General features: G+C 49.3%; 1 protein-coding gene across 1 annotated transcript in view; it reads left to right on the top strand.

Annotated features, from left to right (window-relative positions):
* The window catches only part of ZC3H3 (zinc finger CCCH-type containing 3), a 150,991-nt gene that overhangs the window by 57,575 nt on the left and 65,799 nt on the right, over nt 1-27,617 (top strand). Inside the window, exon 4 of the mRNA XM_034062216.1 lies at nt 4,406-4,556. Coding sequence (XP_033918107.1) covers nt 4,406-4,556 — 151 coding nt within the window. The remainder of the gene's footprint in view (nt 1-4,405; nt 4,557-27,617) is intronic.

The following is a 27,617-nucleotide window of genomic DNA, read 5'->3' on the forward strand; positions in this document are numbered from 1 at the left end:
GAAGGGCCACAAAGGTAATCCAAGGACTGGGAAACTGAGGAAAGGCTGAGAAAGCTGGGACTCTTCACCTTGGGGAAAAGAAGGCTCAGGGGAGGCCTTTCCCCCTTGTTCCAGCAGTTAAAGTGTGGCTACAAAGATGATAGAGACTCCTTTTTACAAGGAGACACATGGAATAGATAAGAGCTGATGGGCACAAGTTATTGCTGGGGAGATTCCAGTTGGACACAAGAGGCAAATGTTTCCCAGTGAGAACACCCATCCATTGGAATAGTCTCCCCAGGGAAGTGGTGGATTCCCCACTGCAGGACACCTTTAAGATCCAGCTGGACAGGGTGCTGGGCCATCTAGCCTAGGTCATGCTTTGCTAGAAAGGTTGGACCAGATGATCCTTGAGGTCCCTTCCAACCTGATAGTCCCTGATACTGTGGTTCTGGGCTTTGAGTATGTGCACCCTGACATCCCTCTTGCTTATTTAGCTTCCCTTCTCCCAGCACTAGGTGGGCAGGATTTACTCCATCACTACTGCACTTTCCCTCATCCACCCCAAGCAGCAGCATCTTCCTCTTGACTCACGGACATGGGGATGTGCCTGTTAGTGGCTGAGGATGCTGAGAGCTGCTGTAACAGCACAGTCACACAGGCTCAGGGTGCAACATTCCCCACCACCTGTGTGCCAGGACTGGGATTGCTGGACCTAGTTTAGTTGAGAAACAGGCAAATTTAGTTAATATCCACCTCCCCTGTGGTCATTTTTTGGCAGAACTGGAGGATTATGAAGGTGCTGAAGTGCTGGCACAGGGTGCCCAGAGAAGCTGTGGCTGCTCCATCCCTGACAGTATTCAAGGCCAGGTTGGATAACAGGGGCTTGGAGTACCCTGCTCTAGTGTGAGGTGTCCCTGCCCGTGGTATGGGTTGGAGCTGGATGAGCTTTAAGGTCCCTTCCAACCCAAACCATTCCATGATCCTATGTTTCTATGATTCTGACTTACTGAGAGCGTATTGGGATGAAGGATTTGGAGTAAGTAGCAGCAGGTCAGTGTTCCCTCTCTCCATTTTTGGGGGGGAAATGCATGTTTTTACAAAAGGTTTTACTTTATTATGTTGAAACCTCCTTGCAAGTGCTCTTAATTGTCCACTTTCTATTGGGGCTGGAGAAAAGCTCTCCCTTTTGGATGTTAAAACCTCATTCATTCGGGGGAGACAGAACAGAGATCATAGAATCCCAGACTGGTTTGTGTTGGAAGGGACCTTAAGATCATCCAGCTTCAACCCCCTGCCATGGGCAGGATAGCTCCCATAGTATTCAAGGCCAGATTGAACGGGGCTTGGAGCACCCTGCTCTAGTGGAAGGTGTCCCTGCCCCTGGCAGGGGGTTGGAGCTGGAGGAGCTTCAACCCTTCTGTGACTCTGTGGTACAGATCCACGTTGCATTCAACCCCTTTCCTAAGGGATGCATTCACTGGTGGACTCCCATCTGCTCACAGCACCGTGACAAGAGCTTTTGGCAGCAAATTACCCACCTCCAGCTCAGGATTAGAGTTTACCCCGTGATTTCTACCACGATCCCATGGGATGCCCAGCTCGGAACAAAGCACCGACCTCAGCAGCGCGCATCCCATTGCACCGGGAGCCTGGGCTGATAAATGCTGCTCATATCCCATTCCAAGATGATGCAAGCAAGGGTGGGTTTTGTTGGCTTTTTCTTTCGGTTGTAGTTTGTCTTCCATTGCGGTAGTAAAGTTTTTAATTAGGAAAGCTAATGAGATCGATTAGTCATTAGACCTGACCTCTGGAGCTGTGCGAGGAGCCCGCGTGTGTGCGCCGGGCTGATAACGGGGGACGCTGGGGCATTGTTTGTAATAAAAGCCAAAAGTGTTTGATTTGAGTGAAATGTGCCACGGGGAATACATCATGTGGAGGAGAGGGGGGGAAAAAACCCCCAACACCCAAATTACAACCCTGGGAGGCTGTAATGAAGGGAATTAAACCAACATCCTGGCTAAATAACATGATTATCTACACAAAACCCCTCAGCTAGCAAGTAATAATAGCAACCGGAGCTCTTCGGAGAGGCTCTTTGAGGAGGTGGTTAATGCTGGAGCTGTGCATGCAGGCACTTTCAGAAGAGCAGCTTCGGCATGAATACACCATCCAATTACCTCCAGGGAATAGAGTTTACCAGGTGCCAGCCCGTTTGGGCATGGAAGGGGGGTGAGGATGCCTCTAAAGCTCCACAATCTGGGACCTCTGTTGCTAGCGGGAGACGGTGTCAGACAGGAGTTTGATGAGGTTCTGGGATGCTGAGTGGCAGCTAAAGCTGGTGTAAGGGCAGCAAAATGATGTTCCTAATGGATTCAATGAATTCCCAGCTTAATAATTCTGGAAGGTGGAGGGAAAGGGTCAACTTGTGCTGGTGCTGTTGGGGGGGGGGCTGTGGCTCTCATTCCATCCTGGTGTGAAAGAGCTGCTTTGGGTACGTGGTTGGTGCTGTATCCATGAGAGGCTGGATGCAGCCATGGCTCCTGGGTTAAAAAAGGGTCTCAGTCTCAAAAGTAGGTGGGATTTCATCATGTGTATGCAGCACTGGGCCATGCAGGCGTTTGCATGTCTGTCCTGTCGTTCCCATTTTGCAATCCTAAATGCATTTCTCTGAAGCAAAATGCTCCAACTTTGCCAGTGCTTGAGAATAATTGGAATGGGAATTAGAGCTTAAGCTTTGCAAAGGGCTTTAGAAACCAACCCAATGGTGAAGTTGCTGCCCTGAAGAATTTAGTGTGATATAAAAAGCCTCAGGACAGGGAAACAGTGATTGAAAACCCATTTGCTTTCTGTCTTCTTTCCTCTCTTCTTTCCCCACCTCTAAAGCAATGGGTATCTGAGTCATACAATGGTTTGGGTTGGAAGGGACCTTAAAGCTCATCCAGTTCCAACCTGTGCCATGGGCAGGGACACCTTCCACTGGAGCAGCTTGCTCCAAGCCCCTGTGTGCAACCTGGCCTTGAACACTGCCAGGGATGGGGCAGTCACAGCTTCTCTGGGCACCCTGTGCCAGTGCCTCAGCACCCTCACAGTAAAGAACTTCTGCCTTATCTCCAACCTGAACTGTCCCTGTTTCAGTCTGAACCCATCACACCTTGTCCTATCACTGCAGTCCCTGATGAAGAGTCCCTCTCCAGCATCCTTGTAGCCCCTTCAGACACTGGAAGCTGCTCTGAGGTCTCCACGCAGCTTCTCCAGGCTGAACAGCCCCAATGTTCTCAGCCTGGCTCCATGCAGGAGGTGCTGCAGCCCCTGCTCATCCCTGTGGCCTCCTCTGGACTTGCTCCAACAGCTCCATGTCCTTCTGATGTTGAGGACACCAGAAGTGCACCCAGTGCTGCAGGTGGGAGCTCATGAGAGCAGAGTAGAGGGGCAGGATCACCTCCTTTGACCTGCTGGTCATGTGCCTTTTGATATTCCTGTTTTTCTAGCTCCAGCATAGATCCAGGTTACCCCTTTACCTGGAACACAACCTGATTCTCCTTTCTTTCACCAAGACAAACATGGGGACAGTCCCACATTTCCAGGGGAAATAATGATTCTGCTTTTCCCCTCTCTACCTTCTAATAATTAGAGCATCCCTAAGAATAACAGCCGGCCCTTTAAATCAGTGATAAACCCAGAAGCCTTGGTCTCAGCACGGAATGTCAGCTTTAATTATCTGGGCAGTTACAGTGTATGTTATAAAAGTCAGGCAATTAGATGCATTCCTTAAAGCTGCACAAAAAATTGCTTGCCATCAAGTGGAGGAAAACCAGAGTCAAATGTGTGTTAATGGCATGGAACGTTCAGCAGAATAAACCAGTGTGAAAGAGGAGGAAAAGGGGAGTGATTGAATCAGAGAACCACAAACTGGTTTGTGTTGGAAGGACCTTAAAGCTCATCCAGTTCCAACCCCTGCCACGGGCAGGGACACCTTGCACTGGAGCAGCTTGCTCCAAGCCCCTGTGTCCAGCCTGGCCTTGAACACTGCCAGGGATGACACATTCACAACTTCCTTGACCACCCTGTGTCTCACCACCCTCACAGTAAAGAACATTGTCCTTATATTCAAGCTGAATCTCCCTGTTTAAGCTTGAACCCAATGCATAAATCCAGTTCCAGTGCTGGGGATCAAGGTGCTGGTGAATCCATGTTAGAGTTTTGCTACTGGATTGGTGAAGCCAACCCCACGTCCATCAGAGCCTTTCTGTTGCCATAAACCTTGATGGTCCAATGCTTGATGTACCCCAAGGGTCTTTTGCCCCATTTTCCCCCCTCTTTTTGTGGATCTTAAGAGTTTGGTGTAGGACATACGTTGGTGAGTTCCTTTCTGTCCCCCATATACCTGCATTTCAAGCCCTTCTTTCCATTTGCTTTCTTATAGGTGCCAACGTGCACTTCCTCAGGAGCCCCCCAGGCAACAAGGTGATAAAGACCCGCTACAGGATAGTGAAGAAGAACGTGGTTCCTGCAACCTCATTGCCTTTCAGCAGCCCCATTCCCAGCTGGAAGATGAGGCGCCCCGTGACATCCAGGTAATTCTTCCATCCCTTGGCTATTGTGGTATTACCATTGTGTGTTCATCACTTAATTTCTCTATTTGTTTAGCTGAGTTTATTCACTCAGAGTGTAAAATCCCATTAGGAATCATGTTAGTCCGTGTTGGTGGCCAACAGTTTTACTACAGCCTGTGGCTTCCTGTTCATTCCCTATGGGAATGAATTATTTCCATGAAGCAGTTAAATAAGCTGTAAGAATAAACAACTTTTAACATCAGACCTTAGCAAAGTTGCTGCTTCTTTTGGAGATAGACATGGCCAGACCTTCCCTCTGCTTTATAATGTTATGTATATTGGTGCTACAGAGGAGCTTATTGAAATCATGTTGAAGGTCCCAAACCTACACCAGGAGGTAGGTGCAGGCACAACTTGCTTCTTCCTGTGTTATCTGGATGGATGGAGCATCAGCCTGGCGCTGAAGCAAATAACTTGGCATGCCAGCACCCATCTGATGAAGGATGTCACCAAAGGATGGGTCAATACCCTAGAGTCTGGGCCTAAATCAGCTATGCTAGCATCTGTGTTTCAGCTATGGGCGAGCTGCAACCACATTTACTGGTGACGTTACCAGGGAACATCTCTGATGTCAAGACAAAGCTTGGAAGTTGTGTATGAAGCAGAAAGATCATTGTGGTGATTGATGCTCTAAAAAAGGTGCTATTAGAACTGGTGGTTTTGGTTATAATGCAGATTCTGGATAGTCTTAGGGCAAGAATTACTTCTCCTCCTCCCTAGATGCTTCTTTGCCACTGTCACAGGCAATATTTTGGGCAAACAGAACCTGCTCTGCTCTGTTATGGATTTCTTGTTATTCATCCCAGTGTAGCAAACCCAAGGAGCTGAGGGATGCTGTGTGTTGTCCCCTGTTGTTGGCTGCCAGGGATGGGGCAGTCACAGCTCCTCTGGGTGCACCGTGTTGTACTGTGACATGGCAGAGCCTGACCTGCCAAACTCTTTCAGGCATCAATGGTAATGGATGGAGAGAGGCTCCTCGTTGCCACCTCAAGTTTGATCTGCTGCAGATGCATGTCTTTAACACAGTGCTGTAATTGATGCCTACCTTGGTTGCCCAGAGAGGTGGTAGATGCCTCATCCGTGGAAACATTCAAGGCCAGGTTGGACGGGGCTTGGAGCACCCTGCTATAGTGGAAGGTGTCCCTGCCCATGCCAGGGGGTTGGAACTGGATGAGCTTTAAGGTCCCTTCCAACACAAACCAGTCTATGGTTCTATGAAGTTCAGCCTTAGTTAGCAGAAAGCAACTCATGCTGCAACTGTTTGGCTCAGGTTTGTAGCTTGTTACTCAGGATCTGGATAGGCAATGGATGAAGGATCTGCAGTGAGAGCCGAGGAGGGCAGGAGCTTCAGGCAGGGTTAGAGCAGGCGTCTCAAGCTGCTGAGTCATGGGTCGTGCTCAGCTGAGTAGTGATTCTGCAGACAAACAACCTGTTCATGCCACCAGGATTGGCTACAAGCTCACTTGTATAGTCACTTTATCCATATCAATCTCTGACTTCACTACATGATGCAGTTTGGATCTTCCAGCACTTCCAGACAAAACTTGATCAAATGCCATCAGCAATTAAAACAATTAGGCTTTAAAGAAGCAATAAATCACTAACTCAGTCTCCTATTACCTTTGTGGTGTGTGATCCGTCATCTGCTCTGGCTGGAGGAAGCACATGGCAAATGCTTCTCCTATAGGGTTTTCTCCATCGTTTGTAGCATCCTCTTGGAGCCAGGAGCTGCTTTCTTGCTGCTTTGCTTTGTTTTGTTCTAATCAAGGGAAGGCTTTGGTGGTGACACCTCCTCGTTTTTGGCTTAGACACCTCCTCGTTCATCATTGGGCATTCATCATACTGAATGGTCAGCTATTGATTCTAACATCCTTTTCACCCTAAGCCAGAAGTGCGATGCTCGAAGGCTGGTGGTGCTGCAGCCAAGTGCTGCTCCCAGGGTGGTTTCTAACTGTTGCTAAGGGGAAGTTCCTGCTGTGAAATCCAGGTTTTGGGAAGTCCAAAGGTGATGTGCAAGGGTTTTACATAAGCACTGATCTCTTTAGATTGAATACACTGCCACAAGAAACATTAGGCAGGAGCTGTGTCCAACTCATACAGTGCTCAAGGCCAGGCTGGAGAAAGCCTTGGGTGACATGGTCTAGTGTGAGGTGTCCCTGCCCATGGCAGGGGGTTGGAACTGGATGATCTTGAGGTCCTTTCCAACCCAAACCATTCCATGATTCTGTGACATGAGTGGCAGGGAGGGTTGCTGCAGGTCCAGAGGTACCTGGTGCTGATCCCTTGGGTGATGAGTTGTGGCCTCCCCTTCCTGCTGCCTTGCATGAAACTTGCCCCTGCTGCTGACTTGACTCCAAGGCGAGAGATGGGAGTATATTTGAAATTAATTTTAGCACACTTTTGGTAATATTTTTGTTTTAAATAGATTTATAAGCAACTCGGGGGCCATTGCTCCGAATTTATGAAGATCATTTTCCCTCTCTTGATAAGGTGAAATTTACACCTGCTATTTCCATATTAATTCCCATTGCTAAGTGGATCTAATTCTCTTCCGTTCTTCTATCTGGCGAGTGTGGCCTTTCCTAATGCAATTTCCCCCTCACTAAATCACTGTGATCGGGAGTCATGATCGAGTTAAATTAACTTCAATTAATTTACTTAATAAGAGCTCCGGATCATTGTGAATGAGGTGAAGATTTATGGATTCTCCTTTTCACTCCTCCCCCTTATCTCCCTCTGCTTCGCAGGAGCACGGCTCAGGAGGGCTCTCATTTGCTTGCCTTAAATCCCATTTGCTCCTATTGACATTGGGGGGGGGCAGGGGGGCGGTGTCCTCTCCTCACACAGCCTCATGCCACCAGGAGAGGGCTGAGTGAGTTGCCAGGGAGGAATTGTGATGGATCAAGCTGCATGTTAAGTGATGGTGGTGATGCTGCTCTTGCTTTCTGCCTCTTTGCATGCGTCGTGGTTCTGGTGTCCTCAACATAAGGACATGGAGCTGTTGGAACAAGTCCAGAGGAGGCCACGAGGATGCTCAGGGGCTGGAGCACCTCCTGTATGGAGCCAGGCTGAGAAAGTTGGGGCTGTTGAGCCTGGAGAAGCTGTGTGGAGACCTCAGAGCAGCTTCCAGTGTCTGAAGGGGGCTACAAGGATGCTGGAGAGGGACTCTTCATCAGGGACTGCAGTGATAGGACAAGGAGTGATGGGTTCAGACTGAAACAGGGGAATTTCAGGTTGGAGATAAGGAAGAAGTTTTTGAATGTGAGGGTGCTGAGGCGCTGGCACAGGGTGCCCAGAGCAGCTGTGGCTGCCCCATCCCTGGCAGTGTTCAAGGCCAGGTTGGACACAGGGGCTTGGAGCACCCTGCTCTAGTGTGAGTTGTCTCTGCCCATGGCAGGGGGGTTGGAACTGGATGATCTTCAGGTCCTTTCCAGCCCAAACCACTCTGTGATTCTGTGATTAGCGGGGTGTCAGCAGCTGCAGCTACCAGGATATTCAGGTTTCATAGACCTTGCCCAGAGGCAGCAGAAGCCTTCTGGAGCTGAGGATGCTGTAAAGTTGTGGACACTGCTGGAAAAGTAGATAGGATGTTTGCCATCATGGTTGGGATCCTCCACCCCAACCCACCTTGGCTGATGGAGCAGATGAGGAGAAGGGCAGGAGGATGCTCCCGGTTATTGCAGATACTCCCCTGTGCAAAGCTGCGTGCTCCACCAAAGGAACAGTCCTGTTGTGAGAGGAACAAAGCAGAAGGAACCACCCCAAAAGCTACTGAGCATCCATCCTCAGGCAGCAGTGGGAAATGTCCATGCCCCCGTATGGTGAGTGCCATGTCTGGGGTGGGCTCAGCCAGGAACTGTGCGAAGAGCATTGGCTGGGAGAAGGAGGGTACACCGATACCTGCAGGAGATCCCAACTCTCCCTTTCATGGAGAGACAGAGCCACTTTAAGACCCATTTTTGGGAGCAGAAAGCCAACACGGAGCTGATGTCGTGTTTGTAGACCCCCAATGGACGACTCAAACACTGACCCACTTGGAAGAGTTCTCTTCTAACCAACTGAGGCGTGTGTTGAAAAGTCACCTGTCTGCAAATGCCAGCCTGGTGCTGATAGAAAAGCTCTGATGTTTCCTTCAGAAAGCATTGCAGCACCTCTTGAGGGACAGTCCTACCCCTCCAGCACTATTAGTAAGTAAAGAAGAAGATAATCTAACGTTTGTCAGAGAAATGCCTGCTCAGTAGAACAGACTCATCAGCGGAGGATGCACTTGTGTGCTTTAATGTTGTTTTCTTCCTTCCTTTCTGTTCCTTGGCCTGGAGCATCTTGAATGGAGTAAGATGGAGACAAGACTCTTCTGGGCTTGGCTTTGGTCCTTGTCATCCTGTCCCGCTGCAGAGCCTTCAGGGTTTGGTGTTGAAAGGAGCAGCGAAAGGGCAGCCCCAGTCATTGTGCCTTCTGTGATCTGGTGGCTATGGCATGATGATCCCAGGAATTACTGCTGGGATGAGAGGGATGTGCGGGTGGCAGCAAATGTCCTAAAGGCCTAATTCCCTTAAACAAGACCCGATGACCATTAGAAAGACAATACTGAAGCATCCCCTGTGAGAAGCACCTCGATAAGCCGCCACCACCACATGGTGTTTACTTTCCAGGATAGTTTGAGAGCAGAATCTACTTGGAATGTTGGAGCAAGGCCAGAGGAGACCACGGAGCTGCTGTGAGGGCTGGAGCAGCTCTGCTCTGGAGCCAGGCTGAGAGAGCTGGGCTGGGGCAGCCTGGACAACAGAAGGCTCCTGAAGAGGAGACCTGAGAGCAGCTCCAGTGCCTAAAGGGGCTGCAGGAAAGCTGGAGAGGGGCTTGGGACAAGGGCCTGTAGGGACAGGCCAAGGGGAATGGCTTGAACCTGCCCAAGAGAGGGGAGACTGAGCTGAGCTCTTAGGCAGAAGCTGTTCCCTGTGAGGGTGCTGAGGTGCTGGCACAGGGTGCCCAGAGAAGCTGTGTCTGCCCCATCCCTGGCAGTGTTGAAGGCCAGGTTGGACAGGGGCTTGGAGCACCTTGCTCCATTGGAAGGGGTCCCTGCTCGTGTCAGGGGTTGGGGCTGGATGGGCTTTAAGGTCCTTTCCAACCCAAACCATTCCATGATGCTGTGAAATATGAGCTGTCATTCTGCAGTTTTCCATTTGAAGGATTCACATTTCTTCTCCAACAGCATCCAGAGTTGGTGGCTGTAGAATCCAGATTAGTCCATCAGCCATTAGTTTGGTCTGGAGAGGACTTTTAATTCCTCATACAGCTGTGAAAATACCAAGTCCATCAATGACACACATGGGATGGAGACCAAAAGGGGCTTTGGTTTAGCAGTGGGTGGTGGAATTAGATGGAAGTAGGTTGGCAAAATAGATTTCAGAGCCAGCTCTGCCCATGGTGTGCTGGATCCTTCTCCCTCCATCCCTATCTCAAGGGATGAAGAAGGCTTCAAGATGAAGAAGCCAAAGGAACATGAATGCTTCCTATCATTTCTCTGTGTTGCTGAGCACACACTGCTCTCATCTGTTTACTCAGTGCACCCCCAGAAGTCATCAAGCAGTTCTGGATAGCAAAGATGCTGCTCTTCAAGGTGAAGCAGTTCTGAAGATGCTCGTGCAGTTCTCCAAGAGGAAAGTGTGTTAAGTCACAACACATTCCTGATCCAGTGGGGGTCAGTGGCTTGGGATTGAGATCCAAGAGTGGGATTTGGGGACGTAATGCACGATGGATGGAGCAAATCCGTATTTCTCCAGTGCTGGGGCATCATCTTGGAAGTTGCAGAGAAAGAAGACACAGAAAACTGTTAACGTTGGCTTCTCCCAGTGATAACTGCTGAGTGCTCTGTTGGGGGAAGCTGTAATCGATGCTGCCATATATTGTGAGCAGACAGGGATGAGTTTTAAAGATCTCACCAAACTTGGTCTTTTTCTCCTCTTCCATTTCTTTTCCCTACTGGTCACTTTAGCAGGGATAAGGGATCCAGAGGGTGGGATCTTAACCTCCTGCTGACCAGTTTGGAGCACAAACTGGAGTGGTTCTGTTGCTGAGATGCTGCTCTTCAAGCTTGGGGGGATCCTGCAAGGACCACGCTGCAACCTCCTATTTTTAGGGGGGTCTCAAGCACAACTTTATGATGCTCCTATGGGATTTTCCCTCCTCTTCTAACCCACCTCCTCCTGGATCTCCCCTCGCATAGGTGAAGCAGCATCATAACCCCGTGGGCAGATGTTGGACCACTGGGAGTTAACTTTCTGTTATCAAGATGCTAAAGCACCCTCTGCCTCCCTGCCTTTTGAGGCGTTAATCTGAAACGTGACTAATGCCCTTAAAGTTCCTGTCAATTTTTTTCCTCCCAAATTCATTTGACATGAAAGTGAGAAGTAAACAGAAAGCCTGTGTTTAAGCAGATAACTTGGAAAGCCTTTTCCATCACATTTAAAAACGGCCGTGTCATGGATTCTGCGAATTGGCGCCTTCTCTTTGGTTTGATTTTATTTTGTCTCTCTCTCTGGTAAATTTCCTTTTCATAATCTCGACGTGGGTTTACGAGGTTTAAAGCTCAGAAATATTTTGTTGAAGGGATGTTAAACCATTCTCCCAAATGACATCTCATTAAAGGGGAATTCATCCGCCGGGATGGGAGACATTTACAGGCAGGAGGAAACGGCGGCTCCCGTTTGAAAAGCCATCTTTTCTTTTCTCCCCTATAGGAAGTACTTTTAATCTCTTTAATGAGGCTGGATGGAGATACACGAGCCCCTATTGTTTCCGAGGAGCCCTGACATCTGGCCCTCAATAATCCACTTGCTGGTCGGGGCAGGTTTAGAGGCTTTACAAAACAATGGCGGCTCTTTGGGGCAAAGCTCAGGATTAATGCTTGAGATGCTCAGCGCTCCCCCCGTGCTCACACACACAGAGTGTGGCACTCGGGCTGCTTTGCTTTCTACCCCTGTTTCTTCTTTTCTGTGTATTCTTTTCCTCCTCTTACTCTTTTCTTCCTCCTCTTTCCTTTTTTTCCCCTTTTCCTTTTTCTTCCCTTTTTCTTTTTTCTTGCTTTTGTCTTTTTCCTGATCTTCCCCCATTCCTTTCTTTTCATTTCCCTTTTTTCTTTTTTCCCTTTTTCCTTTATTCATTGTCCCTTTTTACCGTTTTCCCCTTTCTTCCTTTTTGATTTTCCATTTTCTTTTTTCTGTTTTTCTTTTTCCTGTTTTCTTTTCCTTTTTCTTCTTTTTTCTTCTTTTTCTTTTTTCTTTTTCTTCTTTTTCTTTTTTATTTTTCTCTTTTTCTTTTTCTTTTTCTTCTTTTTCTTTCTTTTTCTTCATCTTTTTCTTTTTCCTTTTCCTTTTTTTTTATTTCTTTCCCTTAATTTTATTTCTGCTTTGCCCTCTATTTTCTTCTCCCTCTTTTTCCTTTTTTCCTTTTACTTTTTTCCTATTTCTTTTTCATCTTTTTCCCTTTTTTTCCTCTTTTACCTGATCTTTTCCCACTTTCCTTTCTTTGCATTTTTCTTTTTTCCCCTTTTTCCTTTTTTCCTTTTTCCTTTTTTCTCTTTTCCTTTTTTCTTTCTTCCTTTTTAATTTTCCTTTTCCTTTTTTCCCTGTTTCTTCCATTTTTCTTTTTTCCTTCTTTCTTACTTTTTTCCTTTTATCTTTTTCCTGATATTTTTCTACTTTATCCTTTTCTCATTTTTTCTTTTCTCCTCTTTATCCCTTTTTTTCCCTTTTCCCTTTTTTCATTTTCCTTCTTTTTCCCTTTTCCTTTTTTCTTTTTTTCCTTTTTGTTTATCTTTTTTCCTTTCCCCCCTCCTTTTTCCTTCTTCTTTTCCTTTTTTCTCTGTATTTTTCTCCCCTTTTCCCTTTTCCCTATTTCCCTTTTACCCCTTTTCTCCTTTTCTTTTTCCCTTTTTTTCTCTTTGCCCCTTCCCCTCCTTTTTCCTCTTTCACCCCCTTTTTCCATCTTCCCTTTTCCCTTTTTCCCTCTTCCCCCCTTTTCTGCTCCCACCTTTTCCATTTTCTCCCTTTTCTCTCATTTTTTCCCCTTCTCCCTTTCCCACTTTCCCCCACTTTTTTTCCCCTTTCCCTGTTTCCTCCCCTTTTCTCATTTTCCACCCCCTTTCCCTATTTTTCGCTTTTCTCCCTTTTCCCTCTTTTCCCCTTTCCCATTTTCCCCCCTTCCCTTCTTCCTTCTTTTCCCACTTTTCCCCATTTTTCTCTTTCTTCATTTTTCCCTTTCTTCCTTTTCCCTTTTTACCTCTTTTTCTTTATTTCCCTTTTTCCTTTTTTATTCTTTTTTTCACCCCTTTTTATTTTTTTCTCCTATTTCTCTCTTCCCCCTTCTCTTCCCCCCCCTTTTTTTGGGGGGGGGTGAGTTTTGTTTTGGGTTTTGGTGGTTTTTTTTCCTCTTTTCCTTCTTTTTCCCTCCTCTCCTTCCCACCAGAGCATCCCTGGCACCTGGATGCTCTCCCATACTGAGCATCAGATTCAACCTGGGCAGCTCTGCCCATTCCCTGCCTGGCCTGTGCCCCTTGTCCCCATGGTCCTCTCAGTCCTGTCCTGTTCCAGAGCAACCTTGTGCCCTTGGGTTCTGTTTTGTGCTGCTTTGACACGAATGTGGGGCTGTGGCACTGGGGGCACCCTCTGCTTTCCTCCCCATAAGTTCACCCACAGTGATCAAGCTCTGCTTTGGAGGAACTAATGAAACCAAACTAAAGGCAGGACTCAGAGGTTAAGCACCAGCCTTAACTGCAGATGGGAATACTTGGAATAATGGGATTTTCTTGTTTTAATTTTGCTTAATGGAGTAGTGGAGTTTTGAATGGGTTCTATTAAAAATAAAGCTGTCACATCTGAACCTGGGCGGGCGGTGGTGGGTTATGCACTCAGCAGGGTGTTGTGTTCATCTTGGATCAGCCCTTCCCTTGGAACATCCTTCTTTAGGGAGACCAACATTCCCAAAACCTGGATCTTTCCTTGCAGCATCATCACAGGCTGGATCTCTGTTGGTTGTGAGCAGGAAAAGGAGATGCTTGAGTGCTTTGGCTTAAATAATGGATACCTGCTTTTAATTCCTCTCTTTCTGGATTAGTGGGGTATAGCTGGAAGTCCTCATGTTATTTAGGGGAAATAGCTTGTATTTCCTGCAGAGATATGGAAAATAACCTTTCTTTCCTGTGAATATAAGGCACTTGGGGATAATCTGGCTTCTTATTTGGCTGCTGAAATGTGGCTTTAGATCTGTAACCCTGTGAGCGTCTTGCTCACTGGATTTAGGGTGAGAAATGCAGAAAGCTGGGATTTGGCCTTAGGGAGATCATACGGATGTGGAGACAATGAGCATAGTTGAGAATAAAAGCAACATCTTCTCATTTAGCATCATTGGGGTGTAGTTGTGCTTTTGTGATACTTAAACCAAGCTGAACACAGATGATCCCCTTAATTTAAAGGTGTTTAAGAGGAGTTTTCCACCACCAGGCTCTTTCCCAGCCTCACTGAGAGCCACCATAGTGAGCTCCCAGCTCCCTGCCATGTGAGATGCTGAACTTGCTGCACTGCCTTGGCCTGAGGTCATAGAATCATGGAATGGTTTGGGTTGGAAAAGACCTTAAGCTCATCCAGCTCCAACCCCTGCCATGGGCAAGGACACCTTCCACTGGAGCAGCTTGCTCCAAGCCCTGTGTCCAACCTGGCCTTGAACACTGCCAGGAATGGGCAGCCACAGCTTCTCTGGGCACCCTGTGCCAGCTCCTCAACACCCTCACAGGGAAGAGCTTCTGCCTTGTATCTAACCTAAATCTCCCCTGTTTAATTCGATGTTCATTTGACCAAAGGTTCCTATAGAAAAGGATAAACCAGAATGATAACTGAGCTAAACCAGAAACTTTGCACAACATTCAGGCTGTGTGAAGCGCTTATTTGGAGAGGTGCAGGGGAGTAACAGGGTGCTTGGGCCATTTCCCACCAAACCCACCATCTCCCAGTTCCATCATGGTGCTGCATAAGCATTACCACGTCCAAAGGCTGGACAAACCAAGCAGAATTGGACTGGAGATGAGGACCAGTTCCTTCCCCAAAGGGTGCTCAGGCATTGGAACAGGCTGCCCAGGGCAGGGCTGCAGTCACCATCCCTGCAAGTGCTCACACAGCATGGAGATAAGGCCTCAGTGCCATGGGTTAGTGGTGGCCTTGGCAGTGCTGGTATAGAGGTTGGACTGGATGAGCTTAAAGCTCTTTTCCAACCTGGTTGATGCTATGAAAGATCCCTGAGGGACTAAACCCCTCATGTAGGACATGGCCTGCGTTGTGTAACAGTGCAGATGTGCCTGCAAGTGGTGGAGTTGCTTCTCAACGAGCTACTGCTCATCAGCAACGTCTTGCTGACTGGCTGCTCCCACCCCGTGGCACATTAAGCTGATCTGTTTTACTTTAGTGTTCATAATAGGCAGGGAGCACAGGCGCAGTCGGTTAGCAGAGGATTTGCTGATGAGTGGGAATTCATTAGCTGGGATTTTTCTTCCCCTCTTTTGTGAGCGCCTCTCCTCGCTTTCAGAGTGCAGCAGCTATCAGAGAAAAGCAGAACATCCTTAGCAAGGAGGTTTATACAGATTAAAAGTTGGGAGGATTCAGTGGATCAGCAGTTTTGAATCAGGGATGGATCAGCTGGTGCAGGAACTCAGGTGGGAGATGGGAAGGTTTGTGTCTGAGCAACTGGAGAGGTCATGTACAGAATCATGGAATCATGGAATGGTTTGGATTGGAAAAGACCTTAAAGCTCATCCAGCTCCAACCCCTGCCATGGGCAGGGACCCCTTCCACTGGAGCAGCTGCTCCAAGCCCCTGTGTCCAACCTGGCCTTGAACACTGCCAGGGATGGGGCAGCCACAGCTTCTCTGGGCACCCTATGCCAGCACCTCAGCACCCTCACAGGGAAGAGCTTCTGCCTAAGAGCTCATCTCAGTCTCCCCTTGGGCAGGTTCAAGCCATTCCCCTTGACCTGTCCCTACAGGCCCTTGTCCCAAGCCCCTCTCCAGCTTTCCTGTAGCCCCTTTAGGCACTGGAGCTACTCTCAGGTCAATGCTTCAGGAGCCTTCTGTTGTCCATGCTGCCCCAGCCCAGCTCTCTCAGCCTGGCTCCACAGCAGTGGTTAGGTTAGTAATGACAAAGCTTCTTTTCCACCCCTTTCTCCAAAGTCAGTTTGCTATGAAGGGCTGTAACTTCTCCAGCCTTCATCACATCCACCCGAGAAGTTTTTCTGTGCCAATTCCAGTGGAAAGCTGGTGTTTCAAAGGAAACCAGCAGCCCACAAAGAAGAAGAGGAGAAGGGGGAAGTGCTGCCTGGTTAAACTGCGCTCCCTTCATCTAAAGCTTACCACAAGCTGCTGTGCTGAGCCGAGCCCAACTGCTGCTGGCATCTGGGCTGCTCACATCGAGCAGTGCCCGGGCAGGTCTCGGGGCTCAGGGAAGAGTGAACCAGTTCGCAGGGGCAGGGAGGTCACTTGGCAAGGGCTGGAGCATCGTTTTCAACGGATTAATTCTTCCCAGGCTAAGTAAACAGTTCATCTTCTTTAGGGCCTGAAGGATGGATCCATCTGGTTCTTGCTGGCGTGAGAAAGAAGTCATAGACTCCAAAAGGGATGGGAGAAAAGTCCTGGATTAGGGAACGCAGGGGGGTTTGTGTGTCGTGGGTGCTGCTCCTGCCCTGAGCAAAGCCTTTGCTGGCAGCAATCAGGCTGCAAAGACCAAGAGGGTTTCCTGCTCTGTCACTTTGTTAATCATGTGTCAGTTAAAAGCATGGCTCTTTGCATGTCCTCATAGATGACAGTGAAGAAGGAAGATGGTTTAATAGGATAAAGCCGAGGTTGGAGGGTGGTGTAGGGTCTTGAGAGCATCCGTGGGTAGCAGCAGCCGTTCTGCAGGGGCTGGAAAGGGCTTCATGCAATGGGGGGAAGGAATGGAGGAGGGAGATGCTGTGGTACGTGTGGCAGCACAGCTTGAGCATCACACCTGGGGTAGGTAAGAGTGTTTTACCCTTGGGCTGAGATAGGGAAGATTTCCAGTTGAGCTTGTTTCCAGTGCCTAAAGGGGCTGCAGGAAACCTGGAGATGGGCTTGGGACAAGGGCCTGTAGGGACAGGCCAAGGGGAATGGCTTGAACCTGCCTGAGGGGAGACTGAGATGAGCTCTTAGGCAGAAGCTGTTCCCTGTGAGGGTGCTGAGGCGCTGGCACAGGGTGCCCAGAGAAGCTGTGGCTGCCCCATCGCTGGCAGTGTTCAAGGCCAGGTTGGACACAGGGGCTTGGAGCAACCTGCTCCAGTGGAAGGGGTCCCTGCTCGTGGCAGGGATTGGAGCTGAAGGAGCTTTAAGGTCCCTTCAACCCAAACAGTTCTATGATTGAGCCTATGTTATACTTGATATGGGGACAAATACCTAAATAATGTTAGATTCATACTTTACTGTACACCCAACCCGTACAAAAGCAGCTTCCTCCGACTCTGGCTATTTATTTCCTTCTGCTGCCTTTGGAATAATCAGATTTAGCTCATTTGGTACTAATACCACTCCTTCCAGGTCTGATCTCTCCCCAGCACCACATTGTGCTTTTCTCTTTTTACACCCAGATTCTCTATCTGAAGCGGGTTTCTGATGATGAATCCATGGTATTTTCCCCAAACCTTGGGATTTTGTTCCTTAGTGTGTGTGTTGTTTTCATACTGGATAATCTTTACTGAGCAGAAGAGGTGCTTTGGATGTCTCTAGCCATAGTGAGGACCATCTATATCAATTTCTTTTACCTTTCCTAGCTGCTGTAACATCCATTTGGGGAATAGTTTGTAGATTTACTCTCTTCCTGTGTTACTGTCTCATTTCTAGGTGAAGCCAGAAGTGTTGGTCTTAGGCTTTGCCGAGCCTCTTGCCCTCTTCCAGGCAGGAGCATCCCCTCCTTGGCTCTCCCCTGGGCTGCATCCTGGCACCCCCCATGTGCAGCAGAGCTGGGCTATGGCATGAGGCCAGATTCATGCCCACCCTTGGCACGGGTGCCCCTGTGGTTGGGCTCATGGCAAAGCCGACCATCTGTACCCGCACCTTCCCTGCTCCCTGTCCTTCCATCCATCCATCCCCCGGCACTGCCCGGGCACTGCGGCATCTGGTTTGCATGGAAGGAGGATTTGCAGGAGGATAGAGGGAGGTCTGAGAGGTCACAGCTGTTAAAGCTGGGAAAGTGGGAAAAGAAGGGCAGAGGGGCTCCCGAACTTGGCATGAGAGCTGCAGCCACCTGGCCGGGAGCATCGGTGGATTTCCGAGCTGGAATAGGTTCTGATTGCAAATAGTTTCCTTTAATCCCCATCAAGCAAATCTGGATTTCATAACTGCTTCTTGACTTGTTAGCAGTGAGTTCAGATCAGTGCTGCTACAGGTGCTCCTGCCCTCATTTCATGTGGAAAGGAGTGTGTGCATGGTGGAGGTGAGGGATGGATCTCCAGGAAAACCCCAAGGATGTTCTGGTTCTGGAGATCTTGTGTGGAGTTTTTACTGGGACATGGAGCTGTTGGAGCAAGTGCAGAGGAGACCATGGAGATGCTGGGAGGGCTGGAGCAGCTCTGCTCTGGAGCCAGGCTGAGAGAGCTGGGCTGGGGCAGCCTGGACAAGAGAAGGCTCCTGAAGGGGAGACCTGAGAACAGCTCCAGTGCCTAAAGGGGCTGCAGGAAAGCTGGAGAGGGGCTTGGGACAAGGGCCTGTAGGGACAGGCCAAGGGGAATGGCTTGAACCTGCCCGAGGGGAGACTGAGCTGAGCTCTTAGGCAGAAGCTGTTCCCTGTGAGGGTGCTGAGGCGCTGGCACAGGGTGCCCAGAGAAGCTGTGGCTGCCCCATCCCTGGCAGTGTTCAAGGCCAGGTTGGACACAGGGGCTTGGAGCACCCTGCTCCAGTGGAAGGTGTCCCTGCCCATGGCAGGGGTTGGAGCTGGATGAGCTTTAAGGTCCCTTCCAACCAAAACCATTCTGGGAGTCCATGGAGCAGGATTTGTGCCTTGGAAAGTAGGAGCAGGGAGTGCAGGAGGCAGCATTAAATTCCTTGTTAAACTGAAGAATAAAAGGGGGCGAAAGGGAAACTTTATTTTGGCATGGGAAGGAGCTTTCCTGTGGGAGCTGTGTTCATGAGTGAGACAGCAGGAATGTTTTCCTGTTCCCTCCCACTAACAAATTCCATGTCTCTTCTGCACCCAAAATAACCATGTTTCAACCCAAAACAGAGCTCAGCACTGCCATAGTGGGCATCAGGGCATGGACATGTGGTTTTGGCTGGGTGGGAGAGATGGGAAGATGCTGGGAAGCTCAAGGATGGAAGTTCAGAGGAGTGAATGGTTGTTTTGTTCCCCCATCCATGTAAAACCATGGGTGGGACAAGGCAAATGGTGATGGTGAAGTGAGTTAAAAGTTGCTATATTCAGACCTCATATTAGGTGTTAAATTGTCTTCTGCTGTTTCTGTTAATACTTAGAAGCCTGAAATTCCCTTTGAAACATGGACAAAAGGGGAGGAATTCAGGCAAGGAGCTGAAGGTGCTTCAGAAACAGAGCAAAGTTTGGAGGGGAGAGGAAAAAGGTGCTTGATGAAGTTAAATAGGAAGGAAATGTGCATCCAGTGCTTCTGAACACTTCACATCTCCACTGGGACCTTGCTACAGGAGGGAATGTTTTTGAGGAAGAACCAGAGCACTTGCATTGCTCTGGACAGGAGGGTTTTGGTGATGGAGGTGGTGGGAAGCCAAGGTTCTTGTCTCTGCAGTTGGTGGGATCCATCATTATAATGTTCTTCAGGAGCTCAGAGTCATCACATCACAGAGGGGTTTGGGTTGGAAGGGACCTGTGAAGATCCTGTGGTCCAACCCTCCTGCCATAGGCAGGGGTATCTTCCATTAGACTGAGTTGCTCAAAGCTCCATCCAACCTGACCATGGTTTTCCACACCATAAGATAGTGGGCAGGTGGTTTTCTCTGTAGTGGAAGCGTAGAAATGTCCCATTTGTGTGTGGATCTGAGTGTCCTGCAACTAAGGTGCTACAAAAGGTCTTGTCTTTTCTTTACCCTCTTGGCCATGATGCTGTTCTGAAGTCCCAAAGCTTTAGGGATAAAAAACATGATGAATAAGGGGGAAGAAACCTCCTTGGGCAGTGCATGAAGCTGTGTTATAGCAGCCTGAGAAGGACTTGGGGTGTTGGGTGAGGAGAAGCTCCCCATGACCTGACTTCAGTGTGTGTCTGAGCCCAGAACCCCCCCATGTGCTGGGCTGCACCCCCAGAGCGTGAGCAGCAGCTCAGGGAGGGGATCCTGCCCCTCTGCTGCATGAAGGGGGGGAGACCTGAGAGCAGCTCCAGTGCCTAAAGGGGCTGCAGGAAAGCTGGAGAGGGGCTTGGGACAAGGGCCTGTAGGGACAGGCCAAGGGGAATGGCTTGAACCTGCCCGAGGGGAGACTGAGCTGAGCTCTTAGGCAGAAGCTGTTCCCTGTGAGGGTGCTGAGGCGCTGGCACAGGGTGCCCAGAGAAGCTGTGGCTGCCCCATTCCTGGCAGTGTTCAAGGCCAGGTTGGACACAGGGGCTTGGAGCAGCTGCTCCAGTGGAAGGTGTCCCTGCCTGTGGGAGAGATCTGGAGCTGGATGAACTTTTAAGGTCGCTTCCAACCCAAACCATTCCATGATCCTAAACTGCTTCCGCAAGCAGCTCCGATCCCGCTGCTGCCCGGGGACTTGGTCTTTGTGCTGCTGGGACTCTTTTTGCCTGCGTGTGTGAAACTCCCTGCTCCTATTTGGCTCTTTCCCTGTGTCCGCTGGCGCTGCTGAAACAGGCTTTTCCTCCAGCAGGTTTGTGAGCACTGCATTTGATGAGCAGAGCCCGTTACGAGTCCCCGAGTGCTGTAAAAGTTAATGTGATGGTCGCTCTGTGCCTCTGCTCATTTTGATAATTTTTTATGTTATGAAACAGGACAAGGAGCTTTAGTGACTTATTACTATTCATTTCGTTGCAATGCAGTAAATATTGATTCAGTTGGGGGTTTTCAATTTAAACCACTTGCTGATTATAGGAAATATGAGCAGGCTCGGCAGTGCTGCTTACCCATCCCTTTGGCTGCTCATTAACCAAGGAGTGCAATTTTCACATCTCTTGGCTTTCATCATTCTAATAAATGGGCCAAGTTCCCCCTCGCACAAGCAAGGTGCTGGAGCCTCAGCTTAGCAGGGGTCTGACAGCCTCCATGGAGCTCTTCATTTGGAGCTGGTTCCAAAGGATTTGGGGTGGTTCATTTGATTTTAGGTCTATTCGAGGTGCTGGCACAGGGTGCCCAAGGAAGCTGGTGCTGCCCCATCCCTGGCAGTGTTCAAGGCCAGGTTGGACACAGGGGCTTGGAGCACCATGCTCTATGGAAGGTGTCCCTGCCCATGGCAATGGGTTGGAGCTGGATGAGCTTTAAGGTCCCTTCCAATCCAAAGCAGTCTGGGATTCTTTGATTCCCTCTGTTTGTCAGCCATGGAGGAGGCAGGGAATGCCAGCCTGGATAAATGGAGATGGTTTGTTCCAGCACCAAAGTGATGTGTCCTGGGGCTTCTTGGCTCCATTGGTATTGCCTGAACTCAAAGGACCTGTTTAAACATGTTGTGAGGAATGAGATAAGAGAGTGGGAAGAGGGAGAAGGGGAATGAAGCCTGACCAGTGCAATTAGCAATGGTAGAAGTCTTGTTAGCTGCTGAGAGGCTGGTCTCTTGTTTCTGCCTATGAACACTGGGTATTCTCGTGACAAAGCTCCTTGTGAAACCACCTCTGTCAACCCACAGAGTGTTGCTTCAACATTGTACGGAGGTGTTGAAGTGTATCCTTGTAGGAATGGGGTTAAACGAGCCTTTGGAATACTTATTGGGTGCCACTGGGGGCTCTGTTTCGAGCTGGTGGTGGCTGGGCTGAGGGTTGGGATGTTGCTTATCTATAGATGAACCCTTTTGATTTTGGGGGACTTTTCCTTCCCATTCTTGGACTTTTCCATCCCTACAGTGTCCCGTTGAGCCCTTGGAGTGTCATGCTTGCCATACTCCTGGCATCTCTTTACTAGAAGGATATGAGGCTGTGATGTCCATATACCACTTGCCATGGAAAACTAGGGCAAGCCTCTTCTCCAGCTTGCCACTCTCCTATGGAGAGCAGGACTAGGTGGGTGCAGGATATCCCAATGGGATTTGACAGAAACTAAACCATTCAGACACGGAGGAGGATCCCCACATGCAGCAGTTGGGTGCTGTCAAGCAGCCAGGCAGGAAGGACAAGAAGTGTTCATCAGTGGGGATGAAACCAACTTGTTGTAATGTTCCTTCAGGAGGAGAAGAGAGGAAAGCTGAGCTTGACCTCAAGTTCTGAGCTCCTGTTAAATGCAACCAAGACTATGCAGTGGGCAGGAGGAGGCTCAGAAATCATCTGCTTTAGCAAGAGCTGCATTAATTGGATCAATGTTCATATGTGATTTAAAACACGTTGTCAATGGAGCAGCGTGTTTGGCCGAGAACCGGGTGCCAACGAGTGAGTTATGATGTTGTATCTCTGGGGGCAGAGACGTTCTTCACTTGGTGCTTTGTGCAGCACTTAACCCTTGGTGGACTTCCCCCCCCCCAAAGAAGTGATGATGTGGCCAAAAGGAACCTGGATGAGACTGCAAATGGGAGAAGAAAGAAGTCAAACTCCAATGCTGTGCACGCTGCCGCGTGGCCAGCTCACATCATTAAACACTGCTTTAAATACCACTTTTAGGCCTGTTTTAAGGGTGGTAGTAAAGTACCTTTACAATAATCAATACCGTTTTAGACTGCTTGCATATTTCAAACCTACCAGCCCAATCTCCCTCAGTATTTAAGAGCTAATCTCACCAATTGGATGCAGTAAGATGAAGACCATTGCGGTGAAGGTGACCGCAGTGGCTTTGCCAGAAGTACCTTTGTGTGAGTGGGGTTTTGTCAGCTAAACTCAAAGAATTTATCCCTTTTTTATGCAAACTCTGAGGATAATACACTCATCAGGTTGTTGGGTTACCTATTGCTGTAGGTGAATGGGGATTATTTTAATACCAAGATTGAAAAGGAGTTTCTGAAGTCCTGCTCAATGTATTCCTCGCTGATACTTGAGGGCTTCATTTGTGTGTAATGATGAGGATAATCATGTGGCATCACAGCATGGGGCAGAGTTATGGAGCAAGGGATAGCTTTGACTGGAGACAGACGGAAGTTGGGTACCAACTTCTCCAGATCCCCTCTGTGTGTTTCAACCTCTTTAGGGTTTTTAATTGCTTTGTAAAATCATAGAATAATTGAATCATGAGTTGGAAGGGACCTTAAAGCTCATCCAGTTCCAACCCCTGCCATAGGCAGGGACACCTTCCACTGGAGCAGGATGCTCCAAGCCCCTGTGTCCAACCCGGCCTTGAGCACTGCCAGGGATGGGGCAGCCACAGCTTCTCTGGGCACCCTGTGCCAGCACCTCAGCACCCTCCCAGGGAAGAGCTTCTGCCTAAGAGCTCAGCTCAGTCTCCCCTCGGGCAGGTTCAAGCCATTCCCCTTGGCCTGTCCCTACAGGCCCTTGTCCCAAGCCCCTCTCCAGGTTTCCTGCAGCCCCTTTAGGCACTGGAGCTGCTCTCAGGTCTCCCCTTAAGGAGCAGAGGGGCAGGATCCCCTCCCTGAGCTGCTGCTCACTCTCTGGGGGTGCAGCCCAGCACATGGGGGGGTTCTGTGCTGCAGACACACATTGCCCAGTATATTTGTCTCTTACAATGATGGTAAATCACCTCCCAGTCTGTTTACTGCTGTGCTTCACCTCCTGTGCTAGGGAACCAATGTGAGCTTCCCAAAGCAAGGCATCAAGCAGGAGCTTTACCTTTAATACTGCAGAGCCAGGCAGTCCCTCCTGTTTGTGCCACCCAGGAACACGATCCCCTTATTGCTCACAAAGTCATTTCTCCTCGTTGATGGGCTATTTATGATGGGAGCTATGGGTGGTGTTTCCCTCAGATTGAATATCAGCAGCTGGCAAGGATTGCTCCAAGCCCTCCCTGTAGGTGGCTTTTTGTCTGTCAGGACACATTGCAGCCTCTTACCTGGTTATTCTTGTCCTTTGGTTGGATTCCTGGCCACAGGTACAGCCCCAGCATAGGGATCTTTGGAATTTCTCTGCTGCCCTATGTAGAACTGTTGGCTTTTTTCCTCCTCTTTTAGTCTGGAATGTTTTTGAATGCCTGCTCAAGGCTTCAAGGACCGTAAACAGGTTCACCACTTACCATGAGCTGTTATCACAGCAACTCTTCCCTATTATTAAGCATAGCTCTTAGTTTCATGTATTGCTTTTCATTATGGCTCTTGAGGCAGATAAGAGATGCAGGGAAGGATTGCTAATGATCCAGTGGCTGGGAAGCAGCAGAGCAGTCATTGCCTCTTCACAATGATCTTGAGGTCCTTTCCAACCCCAACTGTTCTATAATTCTATATAGCCAGGAGAATAGGTTTTGAGCTATTTCTGTGCTTCCTGATGGTCACCTACCAAAGGGGAACCTCTTGAACATGCTCCTCTGCATGGTGCTGTGTCCTCCTTACAGACTGTGACGTCCATGATGATGCTCTATAGGCATTTTGGTCCCCTCCTTGCATGTGGGGAGAAGAAGGGGCTTTTGACAAGGACATGTACAGATAGGACAAGGGGGAATGGGTTTAAACTGACAGAGGGGCGATTGAGATGAGATAAAAGGAGAAGTTCTTTCCTGCTCCTCTTCACCCCATGCTCCTCTCTGCTGCCTGGTTTTCAATGCTGGGTGGTGGTTGTCTCAACCTTGAGTCCAGAAAGCATCAGGAACCCAAGGCTGCTTATTTAGATGGAGAAGAGAAGGCTCAGGGGGGACCTGATGGCTCCCTGCAAGTGCCTGACAGGAGGATGGAGCCAGGAGGGGCTGGGCTCTGCTCCCAAGGAACAAGGGATGGGACAAGAGGAAACGGCCTCAAGCTGCAGCAGGGCAGGTTTAGATGGAGCTGAGGAACAATTCCTGCCCCAGAGGGTGCTCAGGCATTGGAAAAGGCTGCCCAGGGCAGGGCTGCAGTCACCATCCCTGCAAGTGTTCACACAGTGTGGAGATGAGGCCTCAGTCCCATGGGTTAGTGGTGGCCTTGGCAGTGCTGGGAATGGTTGCACTGAATGAGCTTAAAGCTCTTTTCCACCCTGGCTGATTCCATACTTTCCTCTGATAAGCACCATCCTGCTGGGAACAGTGCCTTGCTTTTCCCTTCTCCAAGTCAGCGATGCTTTGCTTCCCCCCCTCTTTGTTTTGGGGCTTGTTTGAATCCTCTTTGTCCAGCTCCGCCAGCTTCAGCACTTTGGCCTTGCACATGACCACACGGAAGGAGCCCCCTCTTTAATTTGTGGTTAGAGATCTGTTAAGATTGCATCCACTTCCCCACTCAGCACTTAATTGGCAAGTCGCTTGATTTAACAGCGTGGGAGCCGGCACCGGAAAAATGGCTGGAATAAATCACTGCCTGACGCCAGAAAATAGATATAATCTCAACATTAACTACATTAATAGTAGCAGGAGCCGAATTAAGAAAGCCATAAAGTACAGGCAGGGGAGTATAAATTATAGCCACTGTGCTGTCTTCTTCTCCAGCCTCCTCTTTCCTTGCTTTCCCCATCGTGCCTGTGTTGGCTCTCATTGGAGACCCCTTGTGTCTGTTTGGGACAGGGAGAGTAGCAATGCCCCCAGCCCCATCTTCCCCAGTTTGTGTCATAGATCACAGAATGGTTTGGGTTGGAAAGGACCTGAAGCTCATCCAGTTCCAACCCCTGCCAAGGGACACCTTCCACTGGTGTAGCGTGCTCCAAGCCCCTGTGTCCAACCTGGCCTTGAACACTGCCAGGGATGGAGCATTCACAACTTCCATGGGCAACCCATTACAGTGCCTCAGCACCCTCACAGGGGACAGGTTCTGCCTTATATCTAACCTGACCTTCCCCTGTTTCAGTCTGAACCCATCACCCCTTGTCCTATCACTGCAGTCCCTGATGAAGAGTCCCTCTCCAGCATCCTTGTAGCCCCCTTCAGACACTGGAAGCTGCTCTGAGGTCTCCACACAGCTTCTCTTCTCCAGGCTGAACAGCCCAAATGTTCTCAGCCTGGCTCCATACAGGAGGTGCTCCAGCCCCTGCTCACCCTCATGGCCTCCTCTGCACTTGCTCCAACAGCTCCACGTCCTTCTGATGTTGCAGATGTTGGGGGCACCACCAGGTTGGCCTGATTGGTTTTAGTGCCTCAATATTGATTTCAAAACGATTCAGACTGGGATCTGATTGTTCTGCTATTGCAGTCACACATTTCATTTCTTCCCTTCTTGGCCCTGGCTGTGGCCATGTGGTCTTCTATGGTCCTATGGTCAGGTCCTCTGTGCTTCTTTTGGGCTGGACAAGAGGAGGCAAGAGACTTTGCAGTGATGTGGAGGGAACTGGTGAGGCCCTGGCACAGGGTGCCCAGAGAAGCTGTGGCTGCCCCATCCCTGACAGTGTTCAAGTCCAGGTTGGACACAGGGGTTTGGAGCACCCTGCTCTATGGAAGGGGTCCCTGCCTGTGGCAGGGGTTGGAACTGGATAAGCTTTAAGGTCCCTTCCAGCCCAAACCATTCCATGGTTTTGGGGGAAGCTGTGCCTTCATTTCCCATCTGTGAAACAAGGGAAAGCAGCTTGTGTGAGTGCTGTGAGGACTTGTTTGCTCCAGTGTCATCGCTCCAGGAGAAGGTGCCCTTCTCAACAGGAGCCTTCAGGAAAGCCTGCTGAGACCCAGGGAGGTGTCCCTCCAGCTTTAGCTCTTCCAGCTGTTGCTATGCCCATTTGTGCTGGTGTCAGCCCTTTATAAAGCCAGAAACACATCTCTTGGGTTGGTTCTTTTTCTTTTCAGTCAGGTGAACCTTTGGTTCGGAACATGATGGCTTTAGGTTTTGCTCTAAACGTAGCAGAGATACATGGGCTGGAGGTGGTGGCCAAGGACCCTTACACGGACCAAACCCTGACTGAGTAAATGAGCTGAAGGTGCTGAATTGATACCTGCTTGTTTGTGAGCTTGTGCTTTAGAGCATCATTACATCTTTTTTCGTCCACCTTTGCACAGACAGGGGTGATATCAAGAGGGCCATGGAAGCAACCATCAATGCAAGTTACATCCCACCTTAAATCCGTGGAGGGGGGTGTCATTGCTATGAGCTGGACACCAGTTTGGGGGTCATTTAGGAAGCTGTTCCCCATTTTTCTTTCATTCCAGAGCCATGAGTTGCTCTGGGTCTGATGCCAGCAGAGGGAGACAGCTCTGTACAAGTCCTGCCTGGGAAAGGCTGATGGCTCATTCAGTTTTAATGAGAGAGCAGCAGTGAATTTGTTTGGTCTTTGCGTTCACATTGAACACACACACACACACACACACATCACTTCACAGCCTTGATGTGCTGAAGGTGTGGGCCAGTGGATTTTACACCTCAGAGCCATCCAAATCCTATATAACAGGATGAGGAGAGATGAATATGCCTCCTGCATCAGGACCCAGTGTGCTGTGTAGGTTTGCAGCCCCTGTTTCCAAACAAGTGCCACAAATGTTTTGCACATAATTTTGCTTCTGTACTGGACCCCCCTTTTCCTAATTTCACTGCACAGTCCCTGCTGGGACACCAGTGACAAGTGGCATCACTCAGGGGGCTGCGCTGGGAGCAGTACTGTTTAATACAGCATCATGGAAACACAGAATGGTTTGTGAATGGGACCTTAGAGCTCATCCAGTTCCAACCCCTGCCACAGGCAGGGACACCTTCCACTAGAGCAGGGTGCTCCAAACCCCTGTGTCCAACCTGGTCTTGAGCACTGCCAGGGATGGGGCAGCCACAGCTTCTCTGGGCACCCTGTGCCAGCGCCTCAGCACCCTCACAGTAAAGAACTTCTTCCTTATCTCCAACCTGA

This window comes from Melopsittacus undulatus, chromosome 1, assembly GCF_012275295.1.
Source record: "Melopsittacus undulatus isolate bMelUnd1 chromosome 1, bMelUnd1.mat.Z, whole genome shotgun sequence".
In the NCBI taxonomy this organism is placed as follows: Eukaryota; Metazoa; Chordata; class Aves; order Psittaciformes; family Psittaculidae; genus Melopsittacus; species Melopsittacus undulatus.